The sequence below is a fragment of the Pipra filicauda genome, unplaced genomic scaffold, assembly GCF_003945595.2.
Source record: "Pipra filicauda isolate LSUMZ 115617 unplaced genomic scaffold, ASM394559v2 scaffold182_size1470994_pilon, whole genome shotgun sequence".
NCBI classification, from domain to species: Eukaryota; Metazoa; Chordata; class Aves; order Passeriformes; family Pipridae; genus Pipra; species Pipra filicauda.
Genome location: NW_024104290.1, coordinates 1108023 through 1130852, shown reverse-complemented (window position 1 = coordinate 1130852; position 22830 = coordinate 1108023). Strand labels below are relative to the sequence as shown.

General features: G+C 48.9%; 1 protein-coding gene across 2 annotated transcripts in view; it reads left to right on the top strand.

Moving 5' to 3' along the window:
• The window catches only part of SORL1 (sortilin related receptor 1), a 44800-nt gene extending 33408 nt beyond the window's left edge, over window positions 1-11392 (top strand). For both annotated transcript variants that reach the window (XM_027713652.2, XM_027713653.2), the window contains exons 33-48: window positions 124-252; window positions 1710-1836; window positions 2362-2531; window positions 2779-2891; window positions 3215-3319; window positions 4264-4336; window positions 5518-5600; window positions 5852-5948; window positions 6508-6692; window positions 7189-7308; window positions 7389-7553; window positions 8334-8508; window positions 8925-9031; window positions 9943-10135; window positions 10269-10481; window positions 11201-11392. In XM_027713652.2, the coding sequence (XP_027569453.2) occupies window positions 124-252; window positions 1710-1836; window positions 2362-2531; window positions 2779-2891; window positions 3215-3319; window positions 4264-4336; window positions 5518-5600; window positions 5852-5948; window positions 6508-6692; window positions 7189-7308; window positions 7389-7553; window positions 8334-8508; window positions 8925-9031; window positions 9943-10135; window positions 10269-10481; window positions 11201-11268 (2123 nt within the window). In that variant the 3' untranslated portion in view covers window positions 11269-11392. The remainder of the gene's footprint in view (window positions 1-123; window positions 253-1709; window positions 1837-2361; window positions 2532-2778; window positions 2892-3214; window positions 3320-4263; window positions 4337-5517; window positions 5601-5851; window positions 5949-6507; window positions 6693-7188; window positions 7309-7388; window positions 7554-8333; window positions 8509-8924; window positions 9032-9942; window positions 10136-10268; window positions 10482-11200) is intronic.
• Window positions 11393-22830: the final 11438 nt, after the last annotated feature.

Sequence of the window (22830 nt, the reverse complement as noted above, 5' to 3'; positions counted from 1 at the left end):
ATCAGCCTGAGCTCCATCCCTGACATGCAGCCAGTGCCTGCTTGGGAAGCAGCTCTGGCACTGCAAACAGCCCAGCCAGAGAACTTCCCTACCTTGAGTCCTGAACTGTTCTGCCTTTTGCAGCTACCCAGAGCACCCTGTCGTGCCCTAATGGCTACAAATGTGAGGATGGAGAGGCCTGCATCATGTTGACAGAGCGCTGTGATGGATATCTGGACTGCTCAGACAGCAGTGATGAGAGGAACTGCACCGGTGAGCAGCAGCCCCCTCCCATTTCTCCTGCCCTGCTCCGTCAGCACACAGAGCTGCTCTCCTGGACACCTGACCTTTCACTCACAGCATCCGTGACTTATCTGCCTCTGTTCAGTTGTCCAAGCTACCTCCTCATCCATTTATCACTGGGACAAACTCCACATCCAGTTTCTACACCGACAATTTGTCTTCCAGCAGCCTCAGACACCGAAAAAATCATTGTAGGACGGTTAGGAGCAAAGCTGTCTATTTTACGTGGCCCACAGGTGAAGCAATAGTCTCCTGCTCTGTCCCCCTTTGCAAGGTGACCCTGGGAGATGTGGCACGTGCCCTGCTGCCATCACTGGCCCTGCCAGGGTGGCCCTTGGTGGCCCTGTGGAGGCAGGGGGGGCACAGCCCGCCCTGGGCAGATAACGGCGCTCGATCGCTGCCGCTGGCCATGAGCTCCAGCTGCCTTCCCACCGAACTGCTCGGGGGGCTGAGCATCAATCAGGTTTAGTTCTTTAATTAAATATTGATTGGGAGAGGCTGGCAGGTTCAGGGGAGGGGGAAGGAGCTGCTGAGATGCACGGCTTGGCTGCTGTGCCAAGGGGAAACCATCTCTTTTCCCCTCAGGTAGCTTGTCCTGCTGTGCCTGTCCACAGACCCAGTGGGTTTCATTTCCAGCTGCTTAGGGAAAGCAAAGCAGCAGCAGTTTGTCTCTGCTCTGCCTGGTTTCTGCCCAGCACTGGGAATGAAGCTGAGCACCCACGTGGGGCCAGGCCAGGGCCCTTGGGTGTGGGCTCTGACACATCCCTGGGGGGAGAGGGCAGGGAATGGCCCAGCTGGATTTGGGATGTTCCAGATCAGCACCTCCAGCCCCACCACTGCCAGTGCTGGTTTTCACGGTGCTTTTATCCCCTAAATGCCTCTCCCAAGGTCAGGCAGTGATTTAGCCACTGAGCTCATGCCAAGGCAATCCCCAAACTTTAATTACCAGCCTTTGCTCGGGTCCTTCTGCTGAACACAAGATGTGATAAGGAAAAACACACCCTGAGTGGCTGACAGGGACAGTACAGACTCATTGCATCAGTAGAAGAGTGACTTAGCTTGCACTGTTCAATATGCACTCACACTTCCAAAATACTCAGTATTTCATCAACAGCCACACTTTATCATCCCTCAGGGGAAAGGGGATGCTTGCACCGTGCAGAATAAAGACAATCAAGACATTTTAGGTAGAACTAAGAGTACCAGGGGTAAATTCCTGCTCTGAACTGCCTTCTGTGAGCCTGCTCCTCTCCACTGATAACCCCTCCTAAATCACACACCTCATTTGAGTGGTGCACACACTCCCTTCAGTCAGTGCTGTTTCTACCTCCACATGTTGTTTGTGGAGAGAACACAACTCCTGTTTCTCTCCTGGGCAAAAGGCCTGTTTCCCTCTGACAGACTCACTTTTCCCTTTGCCTGCTCAGATGACACAATCGTGTACAAAGTCCAGAACCTGCAGTGGACGGCGGATTTCTCCGGGGATGTCACTCTGACGTGGGCCCGGCCAAAAAGGATGTCCTCCACCTCCTGTGTCTACAACATCTACTACAGGTACATCACCCCCCACACTGCATGACCTGTCGTTGTGCTGAGTAAAAGCCAGGAGAAGCATGAGCACAGGTATCAGGGTGCTGCAGAGAACAGAATCAGGCCTGAAAGATGCAGAGCTGCTTAATCAAGTTCTGCTTGGAAAATCTTCTGAGATTTGATAGCAAAGGACACCCAAAATAGGTGTAACTAGAGGGCATTTGTGACAAACTGTATTTGGTTTCTCCATGACTGTTTACTCAGACAGTAAAGTAGCTATATTCATTTTTTTTTCCACTTGGGTCTTGTCTTTGTATGACCACTAACAGCAAGAACAGAGACAATAAATTAGAGCACAGCAGTTATAGAAAACCTCAGAGGCTTTTCAGTCACCAAGCCATGGTTAGTTTAGGCCTTCCAACAGCATCTTTTCAAGCTGGTGGCGTGGCTTTACCAAAAAGAAAGCTTTTAAAATACAGATAAATGGTTCCACCCTCTGGGACAAACTGAGCACCATCCTGACCCAAGGTGTGCGACTCTCTCGCGCAGGACGGTCGGAGAAAGCGTTTGGAAGATTTTGGAAACCCACAGCAACAAAACCAACAGCGTTTTGAAGGTCCTCAAGCCTGACTGTACCTATCAGGTGAAGGTCCAAGTGCAGTGTCTGAGCCGGGTCTACAACACCAACGACTTCATCACGCTGCGGGCACCCGAAGGATGTAAGCAGAGCTGCCCAGCTCCTGGCAGTGCCCTCATTCGTGCTGCTTTGGCTCAGAAAGTAGATACCACACAGCTATCCCTGTTATAAAGAAAAAAAGGCCTTTCCATAAGCCTGGGATTTGTGCTGGACTGGGAAAAAGGACCAGCCGCCCCTTTGTCCCAACCTTTCAGGGCAAACCTGCTTCTCCCCGTGCGATCTGGACACACCACTGTGACTGTCACTGACTCCTCTGCTTCTCTCCCTAGTGCCAGATGCTCCCTTCAACCTGCAGCTGTCCCTGAAAAAAGAAGCTGAGGGTGTGGTGGTGGGCTGCTGGAGTCCCCCCGTGAACGCCCACGGCCTCATTCGGGAATTCATCGTGAGTCCCGCTGCCCGGTGGGATGGGGACAGCTCAGTGGGATGGGGACAGCAGCACGAGCTGGCCTGTCTGAACACAGCTGGCTCTGCAGGGGGGTGGGCCTGCAATAGGACATTTTGTGTAGGAAATATTCTGAGAGCATTAGGCAAGTTGGGAGAAGAAATGCTGCAGGGCCGTATGCGTCGGCACAGCCCTCGGGTTCATAATTTCACTCCTGGCTCCCTCTCTGAGCTGTCCTACTCCCTTCTGCTGACATTTGACACAGAGAAACCCTGTGGTGTTGCTGACTGTGGAGCCCTCATGCCTTGTTTTGGTGCTCCCAGGTGGAATACAGCAGCAGTGGATCCAAGGAGTGGTCGTCCCTCAGAACCACCAACAACTACACGGAGATCAAGAACTTAGAGGTCAACACGCTCTACACAGTCAGAGTGAGTGTTTTCCAAGCTCTGTCTATGACTGTTCTCACCACTTTTCACTAAATATTCTAAGTCCTGCACAGTTAAGTACTTGCTAAAAAGATATCTTGTTAAAATCCTGCCCTTTAATGCCAACCGACACCAGGGGCTTGGCATTTGCACTGCTAATGTGTATAGTTTCAAGGCCTGAATTAAGGCCCTTGATTTGCTCCTTCTCCCAGAAGGCCAGGCTGTATTATAAAATCCTCACTCCTAATTGCCCATTCCAATGTCACTGCAATTGCACTGGATCTGGGCCAGAGATAAATTTGGTCCTCAGTGTATCACTGGGAAAAGAAGCAGAGATCTGCCTGTGGGGAATGTCTGCACAGGGGAGAGGTTGGGTAATTATAGACAGAAGCAATAAGGATAGGAAATGAAAGTCTGCACAGTTAGCCCTGGGAAATGTGTGCTTTGCCATTGTCCATCCTTCCTGTGCTGAATGAGTTCTTGGGAAGTTCACTGGGAGGTGGGATAAACGTGCCCCCAAAATTATTCCCACAGTTGGCTGGAGCCAGTCTTTCCTCCCGTGGTGTTCCTTCCCAATATAATCTATTCCCAAATAAATCTTTGGAACTGGATTTAGTGCTTGCATGGACTCCACTGGCACAGTTCTTACCTATACTATGACCCATGGAGTCCAAAGCTCCTTATCTTGATGGGCTCCTCAAAGATCTCATGAGAGGCCAGTTATCTGCAAAGAGGCTGCACCTCCCTCCTCTTAGATTCCTTTAACTGACTTTAAGCAGTCTGCTTTATCTCTGTATTAAGCATTTTATTGCCAAGTAATTAAGCTATTGTTTGCTTCAAAGCCCTTTTCCCATGAGCTCTGCCAGGTCTGTAACCTTGCTCTAACCCCATCCTCCTTTTGCATTATACAGCATTGCTCATATTAACTCACCCTCTTCTTTGAAAAGGTTGCTGCAGTAACTAGTCGAGGAGTGGGAAATTGGAGTGATTCCAAATCCATAACCACCATAAAAGGCAAAGGTAAATGTTGTTGTTTCAGTCAACTCAGACAACACAACAAAAAGGCAGAATATCAGCCTGAAGTGTCAGCTTCAGCAGGCACAGCCACCTCAGCCTTTACTCTCCCTGTTGAGTCTTTTACACTATTTTGACAACTTTGCTGTACCATTTCACTCAACTTGAGCTGCCTCAAAGCTCAGTGGCACATCTGGCAGGGTCACTGACTCCTCCTCTGAATTCCATGGCACAGAGGATGGATGTACTGCCCTGGATTGGGCAAGGAGCCTGTGCAGAAGGTGTCCCTCTCTCCTAGACTGCAGATGGGTTCCCTCTGACTTCTGCAGGCTAGATCCTGCCTTCAGATAGGCAAGACATTACCACCAACTCCTTTCCTCCTCCTCCTCCTTCTCCCTCTTAGGTTATGATTATGATGGTTTCTGCATCTCCACTAAAAGACCATTACATGCTCCCAAAACATCACAACATTACAGCCTGACAGTAGATAAATTCAAAAAGCACAGTAAATCATTTCCTTCCCAACTGTTTTTTTTTTTTTTTTTTTTTAGAAAATACCTTTTGAGGTCGTTTGTATTCGTGCCAAATTTTTCATCCAAACTTACATTCCCACATCAAAACTTTCTGCTAATTTGTTACATAAAAGTGCATCCTCCCTATGCTCACAAATAAGGGAAAGAAAACACCAGGCTACTAAAAGTGCAGGATTCAGATAATGTGAATTACTAGGTGGTTAGAAAAACAGGGGTAAAAAGAACACAAATAACTTTCACTTCAGGTTTTTCATGAGTGTTTGGCAGCTGTCCCTGCCGATAGCTCCTGACCTCCCTCACCAGCTCCCCAAAGGCCAGGAGCTGTTAACTGGGATAGGAGCTCATCCTGCTGGGTTCAGAAGGGAAATCCCTTTGCCCAGACCTCTCTACTTCCAGACTACACTGGGCAAAGCACAGATAAGGCAGCTTTGAGGTGGTTGATTTAAAAAATGACGCAGGTACAGCATGTCTGTGTCTTCCCTGGGTACATGGGAGGAGACTGGCAAGGGTGGGGCTGGGAGGATGGGGGTTTCTGCTCTGAGAGCTGGGTTAAATTAACTCCTAAACTAAAGCCTGTATTTTATCTGTCCCCTCTCAGTGAGTATTTTTATTTCTTTATGCTGTAGTAACAGCTCTTTCTCTGTTTCCTTCCAGTCATCCCTCCCCCTGTGATACACATTGAGAGCTACAGCGAGGACTCCATAAGTTTCAGCCTAAAAATGACCACTAATATCAAGGTAACGTTTTTTCACCTCTCCTTCTGGGTCTAAAATAAAAGGCCTGCCTTGGTTTAACGGTGAATAGTGGGTGGGATAAGCTGTCACCTATCAAAGCATTGCAGTTACTGGATATTTCGTGCCAAATCATTTCTTACTACTCATAAACTGCCCCGGGGCACTTAATTAGGATGGAAAATACAATGTCAGGGGTGGCTCTTTCACTGTGTGAATCACAGGGAGCTCATGTTGTGTGTCCCTGTGCTTGACAGGTCAGTGGTTATGTTGTGAACATCTACTGGACATTTGATACCCACAGGCAGGAAAAAAGGACCCTGATCATAGAAGGAGAAAAGTCCATCCAAAAAGGTAAATTCTGAACAAAGTGTTAAATTCTGCTTTAGTCAACACCAAACAGGAAGGTTTATGGAAGGCTGTAGGCTTATCTTTTTCTTTTTTTGCAACTAGTTTCTTTTTAGGAAGGAGTAAATCCGGAGAGGACCAACCAGCAAACCCTTGGCCCCTGTTTTTAGGACTTGGAGATTTCAAGCAGATTTGGGATTTACCCTGTACTAGATTTTGTATGTGGTTCTGTTTCTGACCTGCAAAAGGGAGGAGAAACAGAACAAGGATTTCTTGGGCTTGTATACACTACATGTCCCTGTTAAACAGATTTCTGGTTTGGAAAAATCCCTGGTGTGCACAGTGTGGATGTGGGAAAGCATCCAGACAGAGGAAAGCATGGGCTGGGTTAGATCCCAGAGCCCCAGGTATAAAGAAAATTACTCCAAAGCAATGCAAGCACAACCCAGGAGAGGCAGGCTCCTGTCTAAGACTGTCTGATGCTGCTGACCCTCCCCTTGTGCTCTCACCCTGCCCTTGCAGTGCTTTGCCTCACCTAATAGTGCACGTTTCTCTTCTTGCTCAGTGGCAAATTTGACAGCACACACCCCCTATGAACTTTCTGCTTGGGCTAAGACGGAGCTGGGTGACAGCCCTCTGTCTTTTGTGCATGTGGTGACCAGTGGGACAAGACCTGCATCCCCAAGCCTCAAAGCCAAGGCCATCAACCAGACAGCAGTGGAGTGCAGCTGGACTGGACCCAGGAATGTTGTAAGGCACCAACTCTTTTCTCACCAGCCATGGTGGTGTTTAGCTCACAGCCTCAAAACACTCTCCAGATCTTAAATTGGGATTGTTCTGTTGGCACCGAATTCCAAGGCCTTGAAAATTTTATGCTTAAAAATGAGGGAAAGCTCCTGCTGCCCTTTAAACAGGAGCAAAGAAAGGCTTCTTGTCTGTTTGTTCAGTGCAGTGGAGAAGTGGCTTAAATACAGGGAGCTCGATGCTCCAGCATTCTTTGAGTTGACTGCTGTGTTATCTGAGCTGAGCCCAGGATTTTCAGGTGGGGAGCACAGAGACAAGTGGGCAGATTGAACCTGAACTTGGGCAAGAGGGAGGAAAAAGCAGGAAAAAGGATCTTTGCTTTGTGTCCCTAAAAAGCGAGCAGCGATGCTCTGGGCTGTGCATCCAGACAGAGAAAAGCACAGGCTGGGTTAGATCCCAGAGCCCCAGGTATAAAGAAAATTGTTGTGCTTTTCCTCCACAGGTCTATGGCGTCTTCTATGCCACATCCTTCCTGGAGCTGTACAGGAGCCCTCACAACACCACCACGACCTCCCACAACATCACGGTGCTGGTGCAGCGGGACGAGCAGTACCTGTTCCTGGTAGGCTCCCTTCCTGCTCCCCCCTGGAGCTGCACTTGGGGCTGTGGCTACGTGAAGGCACAGTTCTAATCCCCTTCCAGGTCCGGGTGATGTCTCCCTACCAAGGGCCACCCTCTGACTACGTGGTGGTGAAGATGATCCCTGACAACCGGCTGCCCCCGCGGCACCTCCACTCCGTGCACACCGGCAAGACCTTTGCTGTTATCAAGTGGGAATCACCCTACGATTCACCTGACCAGGACATGGTAATGCCTCACAGAGCCCTCTCCTGCCCCTTTGCATGCAGAACCCTGGCTCAAAGGCAGATCCCTGCCCTGCTGCTGATGGAGAACTCTGAGTTCAGGCCTGCCCTCCCTATAAAGTCATCATCAAAGTGCTGACACCTCCAGGACCCTCATTCCCATCAGCCCAGGACTGTGATATTCATTTAAAAAGAGTCAAGTCTGGGATATTTATTGCTGACAGAGACTGAAAACACCCGTGGGCATGTGCTAAAACACTTTTCTGGGCTTTGGCTTTGCCCAGGAGGGTAAAGTTGGGCTGGGCACTGCCTCCAGCTCCAGCCCCAACAAAACCCAGTTGTGTTTTCTGGCACGCTGGTTTATGGCCAGGTCTCGCTCCACTGAGGCCAAGCCATTTTCCCAGCAAGCTTCCCCCTCCTATTCTGGTCCAGAGGTTTCAACAGCAAAGGTTTGAAGGCATAAATCTTCCCAGCAGAACTGGAAACCTTGACAGGGCAGGAGTTCTCATTGAATGCTTGTGATTCACTGAGAAATACAACCTGAGGTTTTCCTCCTGCCCTCATCTGTTCCAGTAACTGCATTTTCTGTATCAGTAAACACTGATCTCGGGCAGGGATCCAGCAAGAGGCTTGGAATCTCACTTCCTAGGCTTTCTGTAAAGGACAGGAATGGCTTAAATCAAATTTTTCCCCCCTGTCTAATGTCCTACCACTGTATGAGGTTGCTGGCAAGTCTGCAGGAAAGTGAGATGTTACCCTGTGTGTGCCTTTCCTCCCCCTCCAGTTATATGCCGTGGCAGTTAAAGATTTAGTCAGAAAAACAGATAAAATCTACAAAGTGAAAACCCGGAACAGCACAGTGGAATACACCATCAAGAAGCTGGAACCAGGAGGGAAATACCACGTGATTGTTCAGCTGGGAAACATGAGCAAAGAGTCCAGCATGAAGATCAACACAGGTAAGGGACCCATCCCACCCCTGTGCTGCCTGGATGTGTCTGCATCACTTAGTCCTCTCCCACAGCCAAAGCCCAGCTCTGAGAGGCTTCCCTGGAGCTCCCAGGGAAGGTGATTAAACCCCCAAACAACAGCAGTGGAGAGGAAGCCTCTCCAGTGCTGTCCAGGGAGTTTTCCTCCTGCATATGGGGATGGGAAAGGCACCAGTTTGGCTGGCTGTGTGCACACCATCAAGCACCGTTGTGGTCCTGCCATAAAAACTCACTGACAAACTCCTGCCAGTTTACATGCCACAAAATCCCTTTTGCAAGCAGGGTGTTGTGCTGAGCCCTAAAAACCACTGAGTTTCAGCAGTGACCACACTGCTGTAAAAGGAAAGTGTCACCAGTGTTACAACTGCCACTCTCCTCGTTTGCAGTTCCACTGTCTGCACCGGACGCCTTAAAAATCATAACAGAAAACGACCATATTCTGCTTTTTTGGAAGAGTTTGGCATTAAAGGAAAGTAATTTCAATGAAAGCCGGGTAAGTCTCTCCTGTCCTATGGAGAGTGTTCCAGAAAAACCTAGAGCAGAATCACTGCAAGGTTCCTTTCACAGGCTGTTTAAAATCCACCTCAGTGTCCTTCATGAGCCCTCTGTGCAGAACTCACTTATATTCCTGTCACGACTCAGGCACCAAAGCTGATAGATCCAGTCAGTCACCTTTTGGGAACATGATTATCCTCTTAGAAAAGGACAATTGTGTGGAAGGACTGGGAATAGGACACTGCCCTGCTGGCTGGGAGCGTATTGGTGGTGTTTGAGAAATGTCATTATTTAGACTTTGATGGAAAATCTGTGAATGTTGTCTGTGAGGACATGGGGAGGAAGCAAACTGTGCCAACAAAGCCATCACCCTTCTGGGCTCTGTTTTGGGTGGTCTGGGGTGGGTGCTAAGAATGGAGTGAACCTGACAGACCAAAACAGAACCACAGAATTGTTAAGGTTGGAAAAGACCTCCAAGGTCACCCAGTCCAAGCTGTGACCCATCCCCACCCTGTCCCCCAGCCCAGAGCACTGAGTGCCACGTCCAGCCATTCCCTGAACACATCCAGGGATGGGGACTCCACCACCTCCCTGGGCAGCCCCTTCCAATGCTTAACAACCCTTTCCAAAAAGAAATTCTTCCTGTGAACCTCCCTGGGCCCAGCTTGAGGCTGTTTCCTCTCATCCTGTCACTAGTTACTTGGGAGAAGGGAGACCTCTCCTCCCTGAACTGGCCAAAGTCAAGACACAATTCCTGGAGGAGGCTCCACATTACTCCCTCCCAGCTGAAAGCCCAACAGATTAAATCCAACCCAGATCCAGGAGGAAAAACAAGTTTCAAAGCCCTTTTGGACGGCGCAGACCTGCCCCCTCTGCAGCCGAGTGATTTGGGGTTTGCGTCTCCCTCAGGGCTACGAGATCCACATGTTTGACAGCCTGATGAACATCACAGCTTATCTGGGCAACACCACAGAGAACTTCTTCAAGGTGTCCAACCTGAAGATAGGTCACAACTATTCGTTCAGTGTCCAGGCCAGGTGCCTCTACAGCGGGCAGATGTGCGGGGAGCCGGCCACGCTCCTCTACGACGAGCTGGGAACGGGTGAGTCCCCAGCTTTTCACACACCCTCCTCAACAAAGACCCATGAAAGCCTCACAGACTCAGGGATGTGAGCCCCACACACCAGTTATGGGCTGTGGGTACAAGCAGCACTTCCTTCCCTCCCTCCCCGCAGGTGAAGACTCCTCTGCCGCGAAATCCGGCGGGTCCACGGACGTCGCTGCCATCGTGGTGCCGGTGCTGTTCCTGCTGCTGGTGACCCTGGGCATTGGCTTCGTGGTGCTGTACATGAGGCACAGGAGGCTGCAGAACAGCTTCACTGCCTTTGCCAACAGCCACTACAGCTCCCGCCTCGGCTCGGCCATATTCTCCTCGGGAGATGATTTAGGTACGCGGCCCTTGGTGTCCTGGCATGGATCTGGGGACAGCCCTGAGGGACATGACATCCCCCTTGGTGTCATGGAATGGATTTGGGGGCAGCCCTGAGGGACATGACATCCCTTGGTGTCCTGGGATGGATTTGGGGACAGCCCTGAGGAACATGACATCCTTTGGTGTCCTGGGATGGATTTGGGGACAGCCTTGAGGGACATGAATCCCTTGGCATCATGGAATGGATTTGGGGACAGCCCTGAGGGACATGACACCCTTGGTGTCATGGAATGGATTTGGGGACAGCCTTAGGGACATGACATCCCTTGGTGTCCTGGGATGGATTTGGGGACAGCCCTGAGGGACATGACATCCCTTGGTGTCATGGAAAGGAATTTGGGGACATCTTTCAGGACATGAAATCAGTGCAAGAACTACTTTATCACGCTTTGGGCCACCTTAGGCATTAAAAGCTCTATGGTTTGATTTTGTCCTAAGAGTACAAAGCTGGCCTAGAATAAATCATAGAACGGTTGCAAAAAAGACCCTTAAGATCATCAAGTCCAACCCTCCAATGTTTTCCCAGCCCTAAAATGCTTTCACTTGAACCGCTCCCTCCAGCGCAAATCAGTTAAAACCTGAATAAAACATGGAAAAACCAGGCAAGAGCACAAGGAAAAACACGATATGTGGTTTTTAAGAACACCCTAACAGCTCTCTGGGTTTGTTTTTCAGGGGATGAGGACGATGAAGCCCCAATGATAACTGGATTTTCAGATGACGTCCCCATGGTCATCGCGTGAGGGCGCAACTCTGACTGTAAAAAAAACCAAATGGTGTAAATATTTTATTTGATAAAAATAGTTGATTGTTTATTTTAAAAATGCACTTTGAGTTGCAATACGTTATTTTTATATGGGCCAAAAATAATAATAATAATAATAATAATAATAATAATTTTAAGAATACACTTTGTAGTAATCAACTGTGAATTGCAGACTAGGTTGGTTGAGTAACAAATTGCTTTGATTTAACATTAATTTAGTCTTACAAGGCTATGCTTGCTGGGCATGCTTTTAAGTCTGTGAGATATTTTCCGTTGACTAAATTGGCTACTCGTTTTATTTTTCTAAGACAAGAATAAATTTATTTAAAAAAAAAAAATTCAGGAGATTATATATGTAGAGAGAGATAAGTAATATAGTCCCTGAAGGTTTTGCTTTTACTTTAGAGAAAAAAAAAAATCCTTTGGACTTTGTTTTATATGGAAGTATTTTTGTTGTGTTAATTTATTGGGAAATCTGCTCGTGAACAGATTTCCAAAGTCGTCAGACATTGTACACATTATTGTGTAGAACATGTGCCACTTTATCTTGCAAGGCAGTAGTATCTTGGCATCCCCATCATTGTTCTTGCCATGATAATACAAATCCTTATTTTTACATACTTTTTTCTCCCTTATCAAAAGACCCAATTTTTGAGCAAACTCAGAGCTCGAGTCCAGACACGGCAGCACAAACTTTCTGGAGGAGTTTATCTTCCTGCTGCCCTACCTGGAAGCCAAAAGGGTCGTGCAGACCCTTGTGTGTGGGTGTGACAGGCCATGAGCCCATTAGCAGGAGGGGTTTTGGGGTCTGATTATCCCTGGGCAGCAGCACAGAAAGGTTTAGGTGGAAGGGACCTTAAAGATCGTTTCATTCCACCCCCTGCCACGGGCAGGGACATCTTCTACTATCACAGGTTGCTCCAGCCTGCCCTTGGACACTTGCAGGGATGGGGCAGCTTTTGCAGTGCTGTTCCAGCACCCAGACTTTGCAGTTCTGCCCCTCACTCCCAGGTTTGCAGTAACGACACCTCACACCCTCCCCTGCTGCCCAAACCCCCCCGGGGGGCACCTGCAGCCACCGAGCTGCTGCTCATCACACGGGGCTTAATTAACCTTAACACCACTCACAAAATTTGCCACTAGCACCTTAAAACACCCTCCCCAGGTAATGAGGACACCTTTCCTCCTGGAGCTTTCCCTCAGATGCTGACACTGTGGTGGGACGGAAGGGGGAGCCTCCGGTGTGCAGGACTGGGAAAGGCTTTGCTCCAGATTTTCCACAGCCACACGGAGCAGTGATTACTGAACATTTAAATTCGTTTGGTTTGCAGCAGGGATTCAATCCTATCTCCTCAGCATTTCCTAAAAGCAGCTGTAGTTGCACCCTCAGCTCTAAGGAAAAAAAAAAAACAAAAACATATATATCTACAAATATATTATTTTCCCATCGCTAGTCATCTCACGTTTCCAGTAGACATAATCCTGGCTACAGGAGCTAAGCAATGTCTACATACCACTGTTGAGCTTTTTTGTTGGTTTGTTTTTTTTTTTTGTGATGGCAAAATGTGAATCTCACCCAAATGTGAATCTCACCACTACTTGCCAGCCCAAGGGCCACGACAGGGGCGGATGCTCAGGGCTCTCACCTGTCCGTGCCCTGTATATGCAAAACCCCTCACCAGTAAATGCAGCACACACTGTCTTGTCACACTGTTTCCTTCCCTTAAAACCAGAGTATTTTTTGCTGTGTAAATTAGGTTGTAATTGCAGTCTTCCTACGGATGAAATGAGAGAGGCCAACTATGTTTTGGTACACGACCGATCCGTTTAATTTCACAATAGAAAATGTGTAAAAAGTTGAAGTCTGGATGGTTTGATACTCTATAGAAATACTGACTCTATTTTCAATTACTGGTGTTAGCATTCCTGGAGACAGATTTTTTTTCCCCTCCCCAGAGCTGGGACCAAACTAGAATCAGATTTTTATAAGTAGCAGCAAGCTTGCAGAGTTGCAATATTTTTACCTTGTTAGTGGGTCAGGTGATGTTCAGGAGTTGAAATTTTGAATAAATCAACCCAGCACACGTAGCTCTATTTGCCTGGAGTTACAGCTACATAGAGAGACCAGAATCTGACCTAGAGGCTAAACTAGTCTGAAAAAACAGAAATCAAAAATTTGATACAGGAAAGGAAGCCTAAAAGCAGAGATAAAGAGTATTGAGCTCCTTCCTTATAAAAGCAAATCTTTTTGGCACAGGTAACTGGAAATTACAGTACAGTATCCCAGGAGCTGGTACCTCTCTGGTGAGAATTAGTAGGGGTTAAATACAGATACTTTACTCCCCCAGGGGTAAATCCTGCTCCAGTAAGGTGAGCAGAATTTAGCCCATCTCTGCCTCGAAGCAAGATTCCAAGGGGGACCCTTGTAACCACTTTAAATCCTGCAGAAATCCCTTGGCTGGAGACTTCCAAGCAGCAGCTGGGGGACAACTCACTCCTGGCCACTCTTAAAGGCTCCTTTGTTCCAGTGGCTGGTACAGAGCGAAGCATTTTGGGGTCATACTGGACCCAAAAACCAACACTCTTGGTTACCTGTGCCTCCCTAACCCAAGGTGGGCAGAGCAGAGCCCTCTGAGCCTGGTCTGCAGAGTCAAGCCTGGGTTTGGGGGCTCTGCAAAGCCCAGCTTTCCTCGTGTGGATGGTACTGTAACACTCCCCAGCCCTCCCAGACTTTCCCTTCACTGCAAAAAATCACCACTGTGCTCTCAGCAAAGCAACTTCACAGGGCTAGTGTATTTTATATATATATATAGATAGATAGATAGAGAAGTCTAAGCTCCAGGTGGGGATTGAGCAGATTAGATGCAGTCCTGGGTAAATTGTATATTTTTATGAACTTTTGAAGCACGGAAATCTTGTTCACGGAGACATATAGGGGGTGGGAGGGTTCTGCTGTAAATAGGGTCCATGGATGTGGATGTATATTTTGTTCTGGTTTCCTTTCAGTAGCCTTATGCAACGTGACATGATTCTAATGCCCTAATTTTTGGGAGGTGATTTGGGTTTGTTTTGTAGGAACCCAGTGAAATGTTTGGATCTGTATGGGAAAAAATAAAAGGGTATGGAAAGTACCCTGGTCAGGAGGAACTTATTCCAGTTATTTTGTGTTTGCATCCATTTCAGATTTCCCACAGATGCCCATGGGTACTCTCAAGTCCATTTGAACAAAGGTTGAACACTAAAATCTGGTGGGGTTTTGGACCATGGATTGCTTTGGGTTTCTGAAGGCTTTTTGTGCGTTTTTTGGGGGGTGGTTTGTTTTTTTTTTTTTTACAACAAAGGAAAAGGAGGCACCATTTTCCAGCCTGGAGATCTGACCACCCTATTGAAGGTCAAAAAAAATGGATCTTTTTCAGCCTGAATAAATCACATCTGTTGGCTGGAACCTCTGTAAAAGCTCCCTGCACCCACCTCCTCGGAGCCCGGCGCCCGCTCCGGGCGCGCACGGGAGCCAGCTGGAACAGGAGCTTCCAGCTCCTCTGGGGTTTGGCTGACAGCCTGGACCCCAGGTAAACACTCAGAGGAATTTTGGAGAGGGGTGAAACGTGTCATGTTGTCCTCAGGGGGAAAAGCCTGCCTGCAGATATTTCAGCTGCAGGAGAGCAGCCGGCGTGCTGTGAGTTCACGCCCCGTCTAACCCTGCCATAACTTGTTCCATGTGCTCCTACCTTGACACAGCATTAGCAGGAGGCAGCTGCAGATCCAGGACTGGGAAAAGACTATTTTCCTTGGGCAGAGATCAAGTTACATATGGATATATAGGAGCCCAGACCCAGCCAGGAAGGGGAGGAGAGAGCAGAGAGGCAGAGCTGGCTCCCGACACCCACATAATCATCTTTTGGCCTCGTGGCCAAAGGACCTTTGTGTTTGATGGTCACCTTGGTGGTCCCCACATTAGTTCACTCATCCTGTTTCCAGAGTCACCAAGAGCAGTCCCAGCCTCACATAAACCACCAGGGAAATGCCACCTGAGCCAGCAACTCTCCCAGGGCAGATCCCAGTCTGGGCATCTCCATGCTTGGAATCTCTTTGCAGGGTCAGAGTATGCTCTTATATGAGTCTATGAGTCTGTGTATGGCAAACTTCACTTACTTGCTGGTGGAAATGTAAAATGTGCTCAGCAAAGACCAAAATAACCCTTTCTGAAACAACTTTCAAGTCTCCTTCAAATGGACTTGAGAAGGGAAATGGTGCAATGACTTAGTTACTCTTGGACCCTGAGAGCATCTTCATTCCTGGAACTAGCTGTAACATTATAATTAATCCTTCAAAACGTGCAGCAGTCTACAAGCAGCCAGTCTCTAATGAGATTTTTAGAGGTAGTGTCAACTTTTAATCTGATTCCTTAAGTGAAGTTTAATATTATATCATCAGAATCGCTCCTCTGTGTCTTGTTTGGGTTTTTTTATTTTCCATTCTCTGATTTTTGCTATGTATTATTGCACAATTTTGAAGGAATTTTTGTCTGTCAATTTTTTTCCCCCACTTAATGATAATAATAAAAATGGATTGGGTAAACAAAGCAATTTCTAGTTTCTGAGATTATTACCTAACATCTGTGTGTCTAGTGCAATACAAAAGAGGCTTTTCTCTGGATGTATTTTTGGTTTACAGTAGAAGGATGAATGGTATAACTTGACAGGATCGTAAGTCATGGAGTGAAATGGGTTGGAAGGGACATTAAAGATCATCTTGTTCCACCCCCTGCCATGGGCAGGGACACTTTCCACCTCCAAGCCCTGTCCAACCTGGCCCTGGACACTTCCAGGGATGGGGCAGCCACAGCTTCTCTGGGCAACCTGTGCCAGGGCCTTGCCTCTCACACAGCAAAGAATTTCTTCCTAACATTTAATCTAAACCTGCTCCCTGTCAGTTTGAAGCCATTCCCCCTTGTCCTGTCACTACAGTTGCTGGTGAAACTGCAGAGATAGGACAAAGATGATCAGAATCAGGAAAACTGAGCTTTGGGAAGGTGCCCCTGACATTCATAACACAGTCACGTCCCTGCCTGGTGCTCAGTCCCCTCCTCCAAGGTCAGGAAGCAACACCCTCAGACACCAGAAAACATTCCCAGCCTGTCCAAGCTTCCCCTCCACCACTTCCAACATTAAGCCTGGCTCGCTGCTCATATCACACATATTTTCCCTGCTTAAAACCCACTTCCACACCAATGCCATCCCCACTAACAGTGCCTGCACCGCTGGTGCCTGGAGCAGGTACAGCTGACACCTGAGCAAGCAGGATGGCTCCTGGCAGGGAGAGGTAATGAGCAGGCAGCAGTCTCTTCACACGTACCTCATTTCTCAGCCCAGATAATTGGAAAGGCAACATGTGATCTTGGTGGACATAATTGAGGCGTGCAGGCATCTTTAAGTGTTGCACTTCATTAACGTTTAGCTCAAGGCAACATTAGCAAACAGCCATTCCCTCCTCCCCGTTGCCCCTCTGTCATGAATGCAGCTGATTTTCCCTACTGTTGCTGGAATAGACTGATCCCCCCGGGAGGCACAAGAAGTTACACCTCGTTCCCAGGCACCTACTTTTCTGTTAGAGGAGTCAACGTGACTCTGAAGCTTCAGTGCTGTCACTGAGAAAACTTCTATTCCACCAGGATTTTCTTCCTCTCCTTAAAAACCTGCAGATCTTTACAGACAGGAAAGATTTTGCCCCTAATCCTTTATTTACAGCCTTCAACATGGCAAGTTGTGACGTTTTTCCCCACTATGATGCACATGAGAACCCACCAGGGAGGAAGATTGCAGTTGCTGGAGGAGCTCTGGTTGGAGCACATGGCACAAACCCATGCAGGAGGCCTGGATCCAGGCTCCCTCCACTCTGCTGCTCCTGAAAATACACTTTTCCCTCACAAATAACATCAGGGGCAGCTTCCAGCGGATACAGGGAGGGGAAATGCAGGAGCAAGGAAGCCAGGGGGAAATACAGCAAGGCCAAGACTGGAAAAGCCCTTCCCAGCATGGGTTAAGCATTCCACAAAACAGCCAGGCTCTGATCTTGAGGGAGAGCAGCTGAAGTTCTGGCTCGCTGCTCCTCCTTTGAATAAGCAATCCCAGTGTCCTGTGCCAGACTCCTGAACCATTGTGTTTAGCCTTTCTCAGCAGGAAAGACGAAATAACTGAGGATATTTTGCTGCAGAACTCAAGCTGGATTTTGGGATGGAGGAGCCAAGAGCTCCCAGATAGCCCAGCCCCTGCTCAAAGGAAGGGAGAGAGGGTTTTTTGGAAGGAAAGACTCATGCTAACCATCAGCATCTTGGCTCCTGCCACAGACCTCTCGACCTGCCAAATGTGGGATGCAGGAAAAATGGCATCTTCCAGGATGTGTGGTTTATTTCTTCCCTGTAAATTATAGGCATCCAGGAGCCCACATCCTCCAACTCTCATAGCTGGGCTGGCATCCTGCCCAGCAGATTTGCTCTGCCCAGGCCCCACAGAGCAAAGCAGGGAGCAGCCCTGACCTCTGATCTGTCAGAACACCTGAGTGGGGTTGTGCTGGAAAAAATCCCACAGCTCTGGAGGATGATGGAGGGTCATAAAAAAGGGCCTAGACAGTGATTTGGGAAGGAAGGACAGGAAAACAGTTAGGGAATGGGAATGGGGATATGAGCTAAGCAGGAGTTAATTAAATACATCCTGAAGATGGTTACAACCTGTCACTGGCTGTACTGGAGGGGAACATTTTAGAGATGGAGGATCTGAGGCAGAGGTGGACAACAAGTGACATTCACATCACCAAGCCTCACATCTCCTGGGTGGCTCAGCCAAAAAAAAGAAGGCTTGTTTTCTCTGGATCTTTCTGTAGCCAGTGGAGGGAAGCAGACACCCTCTAAGGAGGAATTCAGAACCTGAATGGGAATTTAGGACCTGAATGAGCCATTCTTAAAGATTTTTCTACACTTTTTCATTCCCCTTCCACTGCAAGAATGTCTGCCTGTGTATTCTATATTTCCCCAAGCCTGATAGCTCAAAGGGCAATGGCAAGAAGATGGAGAAGAGGTTGGAGGTTCCTCCTGGTCTGGGCTCTATGTAGCATTAGGCAGGATTCATCTCTGCCCAGGCTGAGAGGGTCACTCCAGGCTTTGTCTGCAGCCAAGGATGAGGCACAGCATTTCAGGGAGTGCTTCCCCTTGTCTTAAAATAGGTCAGACTCTCTTTGCTATAAAGAGAACTCGAGGCAACCACCTCACAGCCAGGCTTGTGACTGTAAGACACCACAGCCTACGTGAAACGAATCCCAAGGGCCGTGATGTGGGTGAGAACATCCCCCCTGCAGCCAGCCAGCCCCCTGCAGCTCCTGGAGCACACACTCTGCCTTCAGAGCCACACAGCCGTGCTGCAGGCTGCACGGGAGACCTCGCCAAGCATCTCTGCTTTGTTAGCACCCCTTTCCCAAGCCGCTTCCCAAGGCTCTGCTCATGCTGCCAGCACGGCAGGTCCTCTCCCAGCGCTCTCCAAACTCCCCCTCTGAGGGCTGCTGGTCTGGCACTGGGTTTCTAAAATGACACAGCTTTCCTTTTCCCCCTGCCGTGGCTTCTTGAGATCCCTGAGAAAGCCAGGAACAGAAGCCCAGAGGCCAATTCCCAGCTGTGCATTCAGTCACAAGACCAGCTTCGTTTTCAACCCAGTTCCCCTTTGCAGCAGCTCTGAGTAACTCCCAGCCAGCGTGTCTCTGTACCCAGGAAATCACCATGGCAGACTGAGGGATGGGAAAGACAATAGCGTGTTTGGCTCATCCATTTGGATCAACCCCATCCTCAAATGTACTTTTCCTCCTAAACTCGTTTAACCTCCCAACCAAGAGCCACACAAGGATGGCGAGCTGTTTGTTCCGAGACCAGATCTCCTGGGAGAGCAGGCACAAAGAATAGAAGGCAGCCTGGAGAGAGAGAGAGAGAGAGAGAGAGATGGAAGAGGGGGAAAACCGAGAAACGGATTCGAATGCATCGCCCTTGGAGACCATGCCAGTGACCTGCTGAAGCCCAGCCATCGTAAATAAATGGGCTGCGTTTATTGTCTGGCCAAGCGCGGTAATGCTTGAGCCGGGTCCAGCGGGTGGGGCCACGGCCGGCATCGCTCCTCCGCGCTGAGGCAAAACAGATGTCGGGCACCCCAGCGCCGGGTTTGTCGCGTGATTTTTGTGCCGCATGCGACTGATGGGGGGGGGGGGGGGTTTGTTAACGGCCAAAACCCCGAAACGGAGCCAAAAAGCTTCCGCCGCGGTGGCGAATCCCGAGCGAGAGGCAACAATGCCGGTGAGCGCAGCCCCGAAACGTGCGGCGATGGAAGCACCGCGTTCCCCTCCCTCGGTACAGACACACCGGCCAGACCCCCGGATACACCCCTGGGAGGGCAGAGCGGGGATGTGTGGAGCTGGGAACCCGCTCCATCCGCACCGGAACCCAGAATTCACTCTTTAACCTGTTTTTTCGGCTGATTCGGTCCAAAGCAGCAGTTCCCAGCTGACCCCACTGCCACCCATGTGCAGTAGATGGCAGCAGAAGCTTTAGTCACTGGCCACCAAACTCGCCAGGATCCCTCCTCCTTCTCCTCCTCCCCTCGCCTTCTTTTTTTTTTTTTTTTTTTTTACTTTTTACTTTTGGTGGCCTCAAAAATTATTAGTTCCAGATGAGCTCCTGCCATTGTAATAGTCCATTTAACCCGATCCACTCTGAGCAGAGTCAGTGCAAGTTCAAATGCAGCATTTTCGCGTGTAAACTATACATCAGAGACATATTTCTGCACGGGCCTTGGGCATTCCTTGTGCAGAGGGAAAGGGGAAATGCAGAAGGTTAAACCTCACACACACACCGTGGGCAACAATGGCACTTTGTCAAGCCAGCGCTGCCAGAGCAGAGCTGAACTTATGAATTGAACCAGGAACCTCAGGACTGCTTCTCCCTTTGAAGATTAGCACTAATAAGCCAAACCAGTGGGTATTTTGTTTTATAAGGAAGGAGCATTTCAAGTCACGTACGCTGCTATTGTTGGACACAAAACATGCACTGTCTCTGCCTGCGGTGACTCCAGCGACTGCTCCACGCTTGTCTTTTGCTGGGATTACCTTTATTTTTGTACTAGATTAAATTTACCTCCCACCATCTTCCAGGCCTATTAAAACTGATGACGTTTCCCAGGGCTAGTTACACACACATAGTTTCAAAAGCCCCCATTTGTACCATTTTACCATCACATTCAAATTTTGTGCCTTAGGTGGATTTCATATTCAGAATTAATAACCAAAACTACTGGAATAAAAAGCACGTCCTATATAGACGAGTTACATACAAGAGGTGCATTAAACGATTTGTTTCTGGTAAACCAAGACAGCCCTAGCACAACACATGGAATATTTCATGTTGTTTGCTTTTGTAATTCACTGTACACACAGCCTTTAATCTGAGGATCTCCGAGCACTCTGCACAGTTTAATTAAGACCCACAACTGCCATGTTGGGGAAGTACATTAAGTGTTGTTATGCTGATTCTTTACAGATGGGTGGACTCAGGGACTGAGTTCTGTGTTCCAAACTCCCCTCTCCCCATCCTGGATCGGTCCTTAAAGCTCTTCCATGTGGCCTCCGCAACGACAGCCAGAGAAAATACATGAGCTTAAAACCCCAACCAAACAAGAAAACCTGCCTTCCTCGAGGGCTGAGCCTTCCAATGACATGTTGTACCTGCAAAGCATCTGACCACGTTCCCACTCCATCAATGTTGGTGGAAAACTGTGCTTCTGCCATGTGGATCAACCCAGTGTTCCAAACTGGGCTGTCTTAAATATCACCAGCCTTCGTGCAATGGGTTAAACCTCAACCCATGTACTGACATGACCTCAACAGTGGGTCAGGAGCCAGACCCCATCCCAAACTTAAACCTGGTGGGCCCCCAGATCTTATGCTGCAGAGCTCAGAAGAAGAACATCCCAGCTTTTGGCTCCCAAACCCCCATTTTTCCACGGCATTCTCTGCTGCGGGAGCTGCATGGAAACCACTCACAGCGTGGAAGCCACAGGACAAATGAATGGGAATTCATCCTGCCAGTGATATCCATCATGAGGCACAGCTCTGTGCAGGGGAGGGGCAGGCTCAGCCCTAACCAGCTGCACATGTACAGTGTCTGCCTCATCCGGCCCTTTGCCTCAGGGATTAAACAGTCGCTAAACCTTGGGAGCGGGATCGTGCTCCCAGGGAGCAGCCAAGTCACCCCCTGCTCCTGCCCTCACACCTGACCCACTCGAGGCCACGACTTCCTCCATGGCCTTGGGAATGGGCAAGCAACCAGCTCTGGCCAGGGCATGAATAGGTACTGAAGTCACTGAGCTTTTCCCAACATTGTTTCTGCTTTGGCTGCAGAGCAGATCTCCATCTCTCCCTTTTCCCTGTTCCTTCCCCCTCTCCTCTGCGAGCTCCTTTGTTCTTGTGTTTACAGCAGCATCGATTTGCTGTCAGAGAGCAACATGGCCTTGGAGTTTCTGTACACACAGGCCGACTGGAACCTGCCCCTCTTGCATCCTGACTCCCTGAGATGGGCTGCACTTGGTGTCTCAGGTGTCAGAGCTCCTCTCAAACCCAGTGGAGAAAGGGGGGAGCACAAGCCATGACCCCACACAGAGCCCCAGGGGAACAACACCTGGGCAGGGCTTGGTCCTTCTGCTCCTCTTTTCACCAGCTCAGGCTCTTGGGGGTGGTCCTGTGCAGGGCCAGGAGTTGGACTTGATGATCCTTGTGTGTCCCTTCCAACTCAGCAGGTTCTGTGGTTCTGTAATCTCCAAGGTTTCAGTCACGTTTTCCTATCATGGCTTGATAAAATCACCTCCCTGCTGCCTGAACAAAGGTGAGTTCTGCAGAGTAAGCAGCCCCAGGACTGCTGTCCTCTGTGCATTTGCAGAATAGACATAAAACATGTAAGGACAGGGCATGAACCCATCTCCCTCTGGTCTGCCAAGATGTCATCCAGCTTCTGGGGCTGTCCCAAAGCAGTGGGGGATCTCTGCCAGCCCTGCTAATGCTGTAAGCAGGACCATGGGCTCCCTCTCACCTCGTGAGGGTACCTGGGGGAAAAACTTGCCAGTGGTCCCCGTGCTGGATGCTGTGGCAATTTCCATGACCTATCAACAAGTCCCTACCTCGCTCAGCTTCCAGCAAGAGTTGCTCCAAGCCTACAATGGCCAGGTTTGAGAGCACCAGCCCTCTGCTCAGCTCTGTTTACTGCCATTCACACCCCACCCAGCCAAACCTGGGGTGTCTCAGGTCCCTTTAGTGGCTTCCCAGAAGGCTGAAGCCCCCACTTTTACTTAGTTCCAGTTTCCAAATCCCCTCTCTTTTCCAAGCTCCATTGCTTTCACCTGCTTTTGTTCAGCCCTCCTGTGAAAGGAGGGATTTGAAGGGGTGACGGGTCTGTAAATATATCATATTGTCTACACAGGGAAAAAAAAGGTAGAGCAGAAAGAGTGATGGATATACT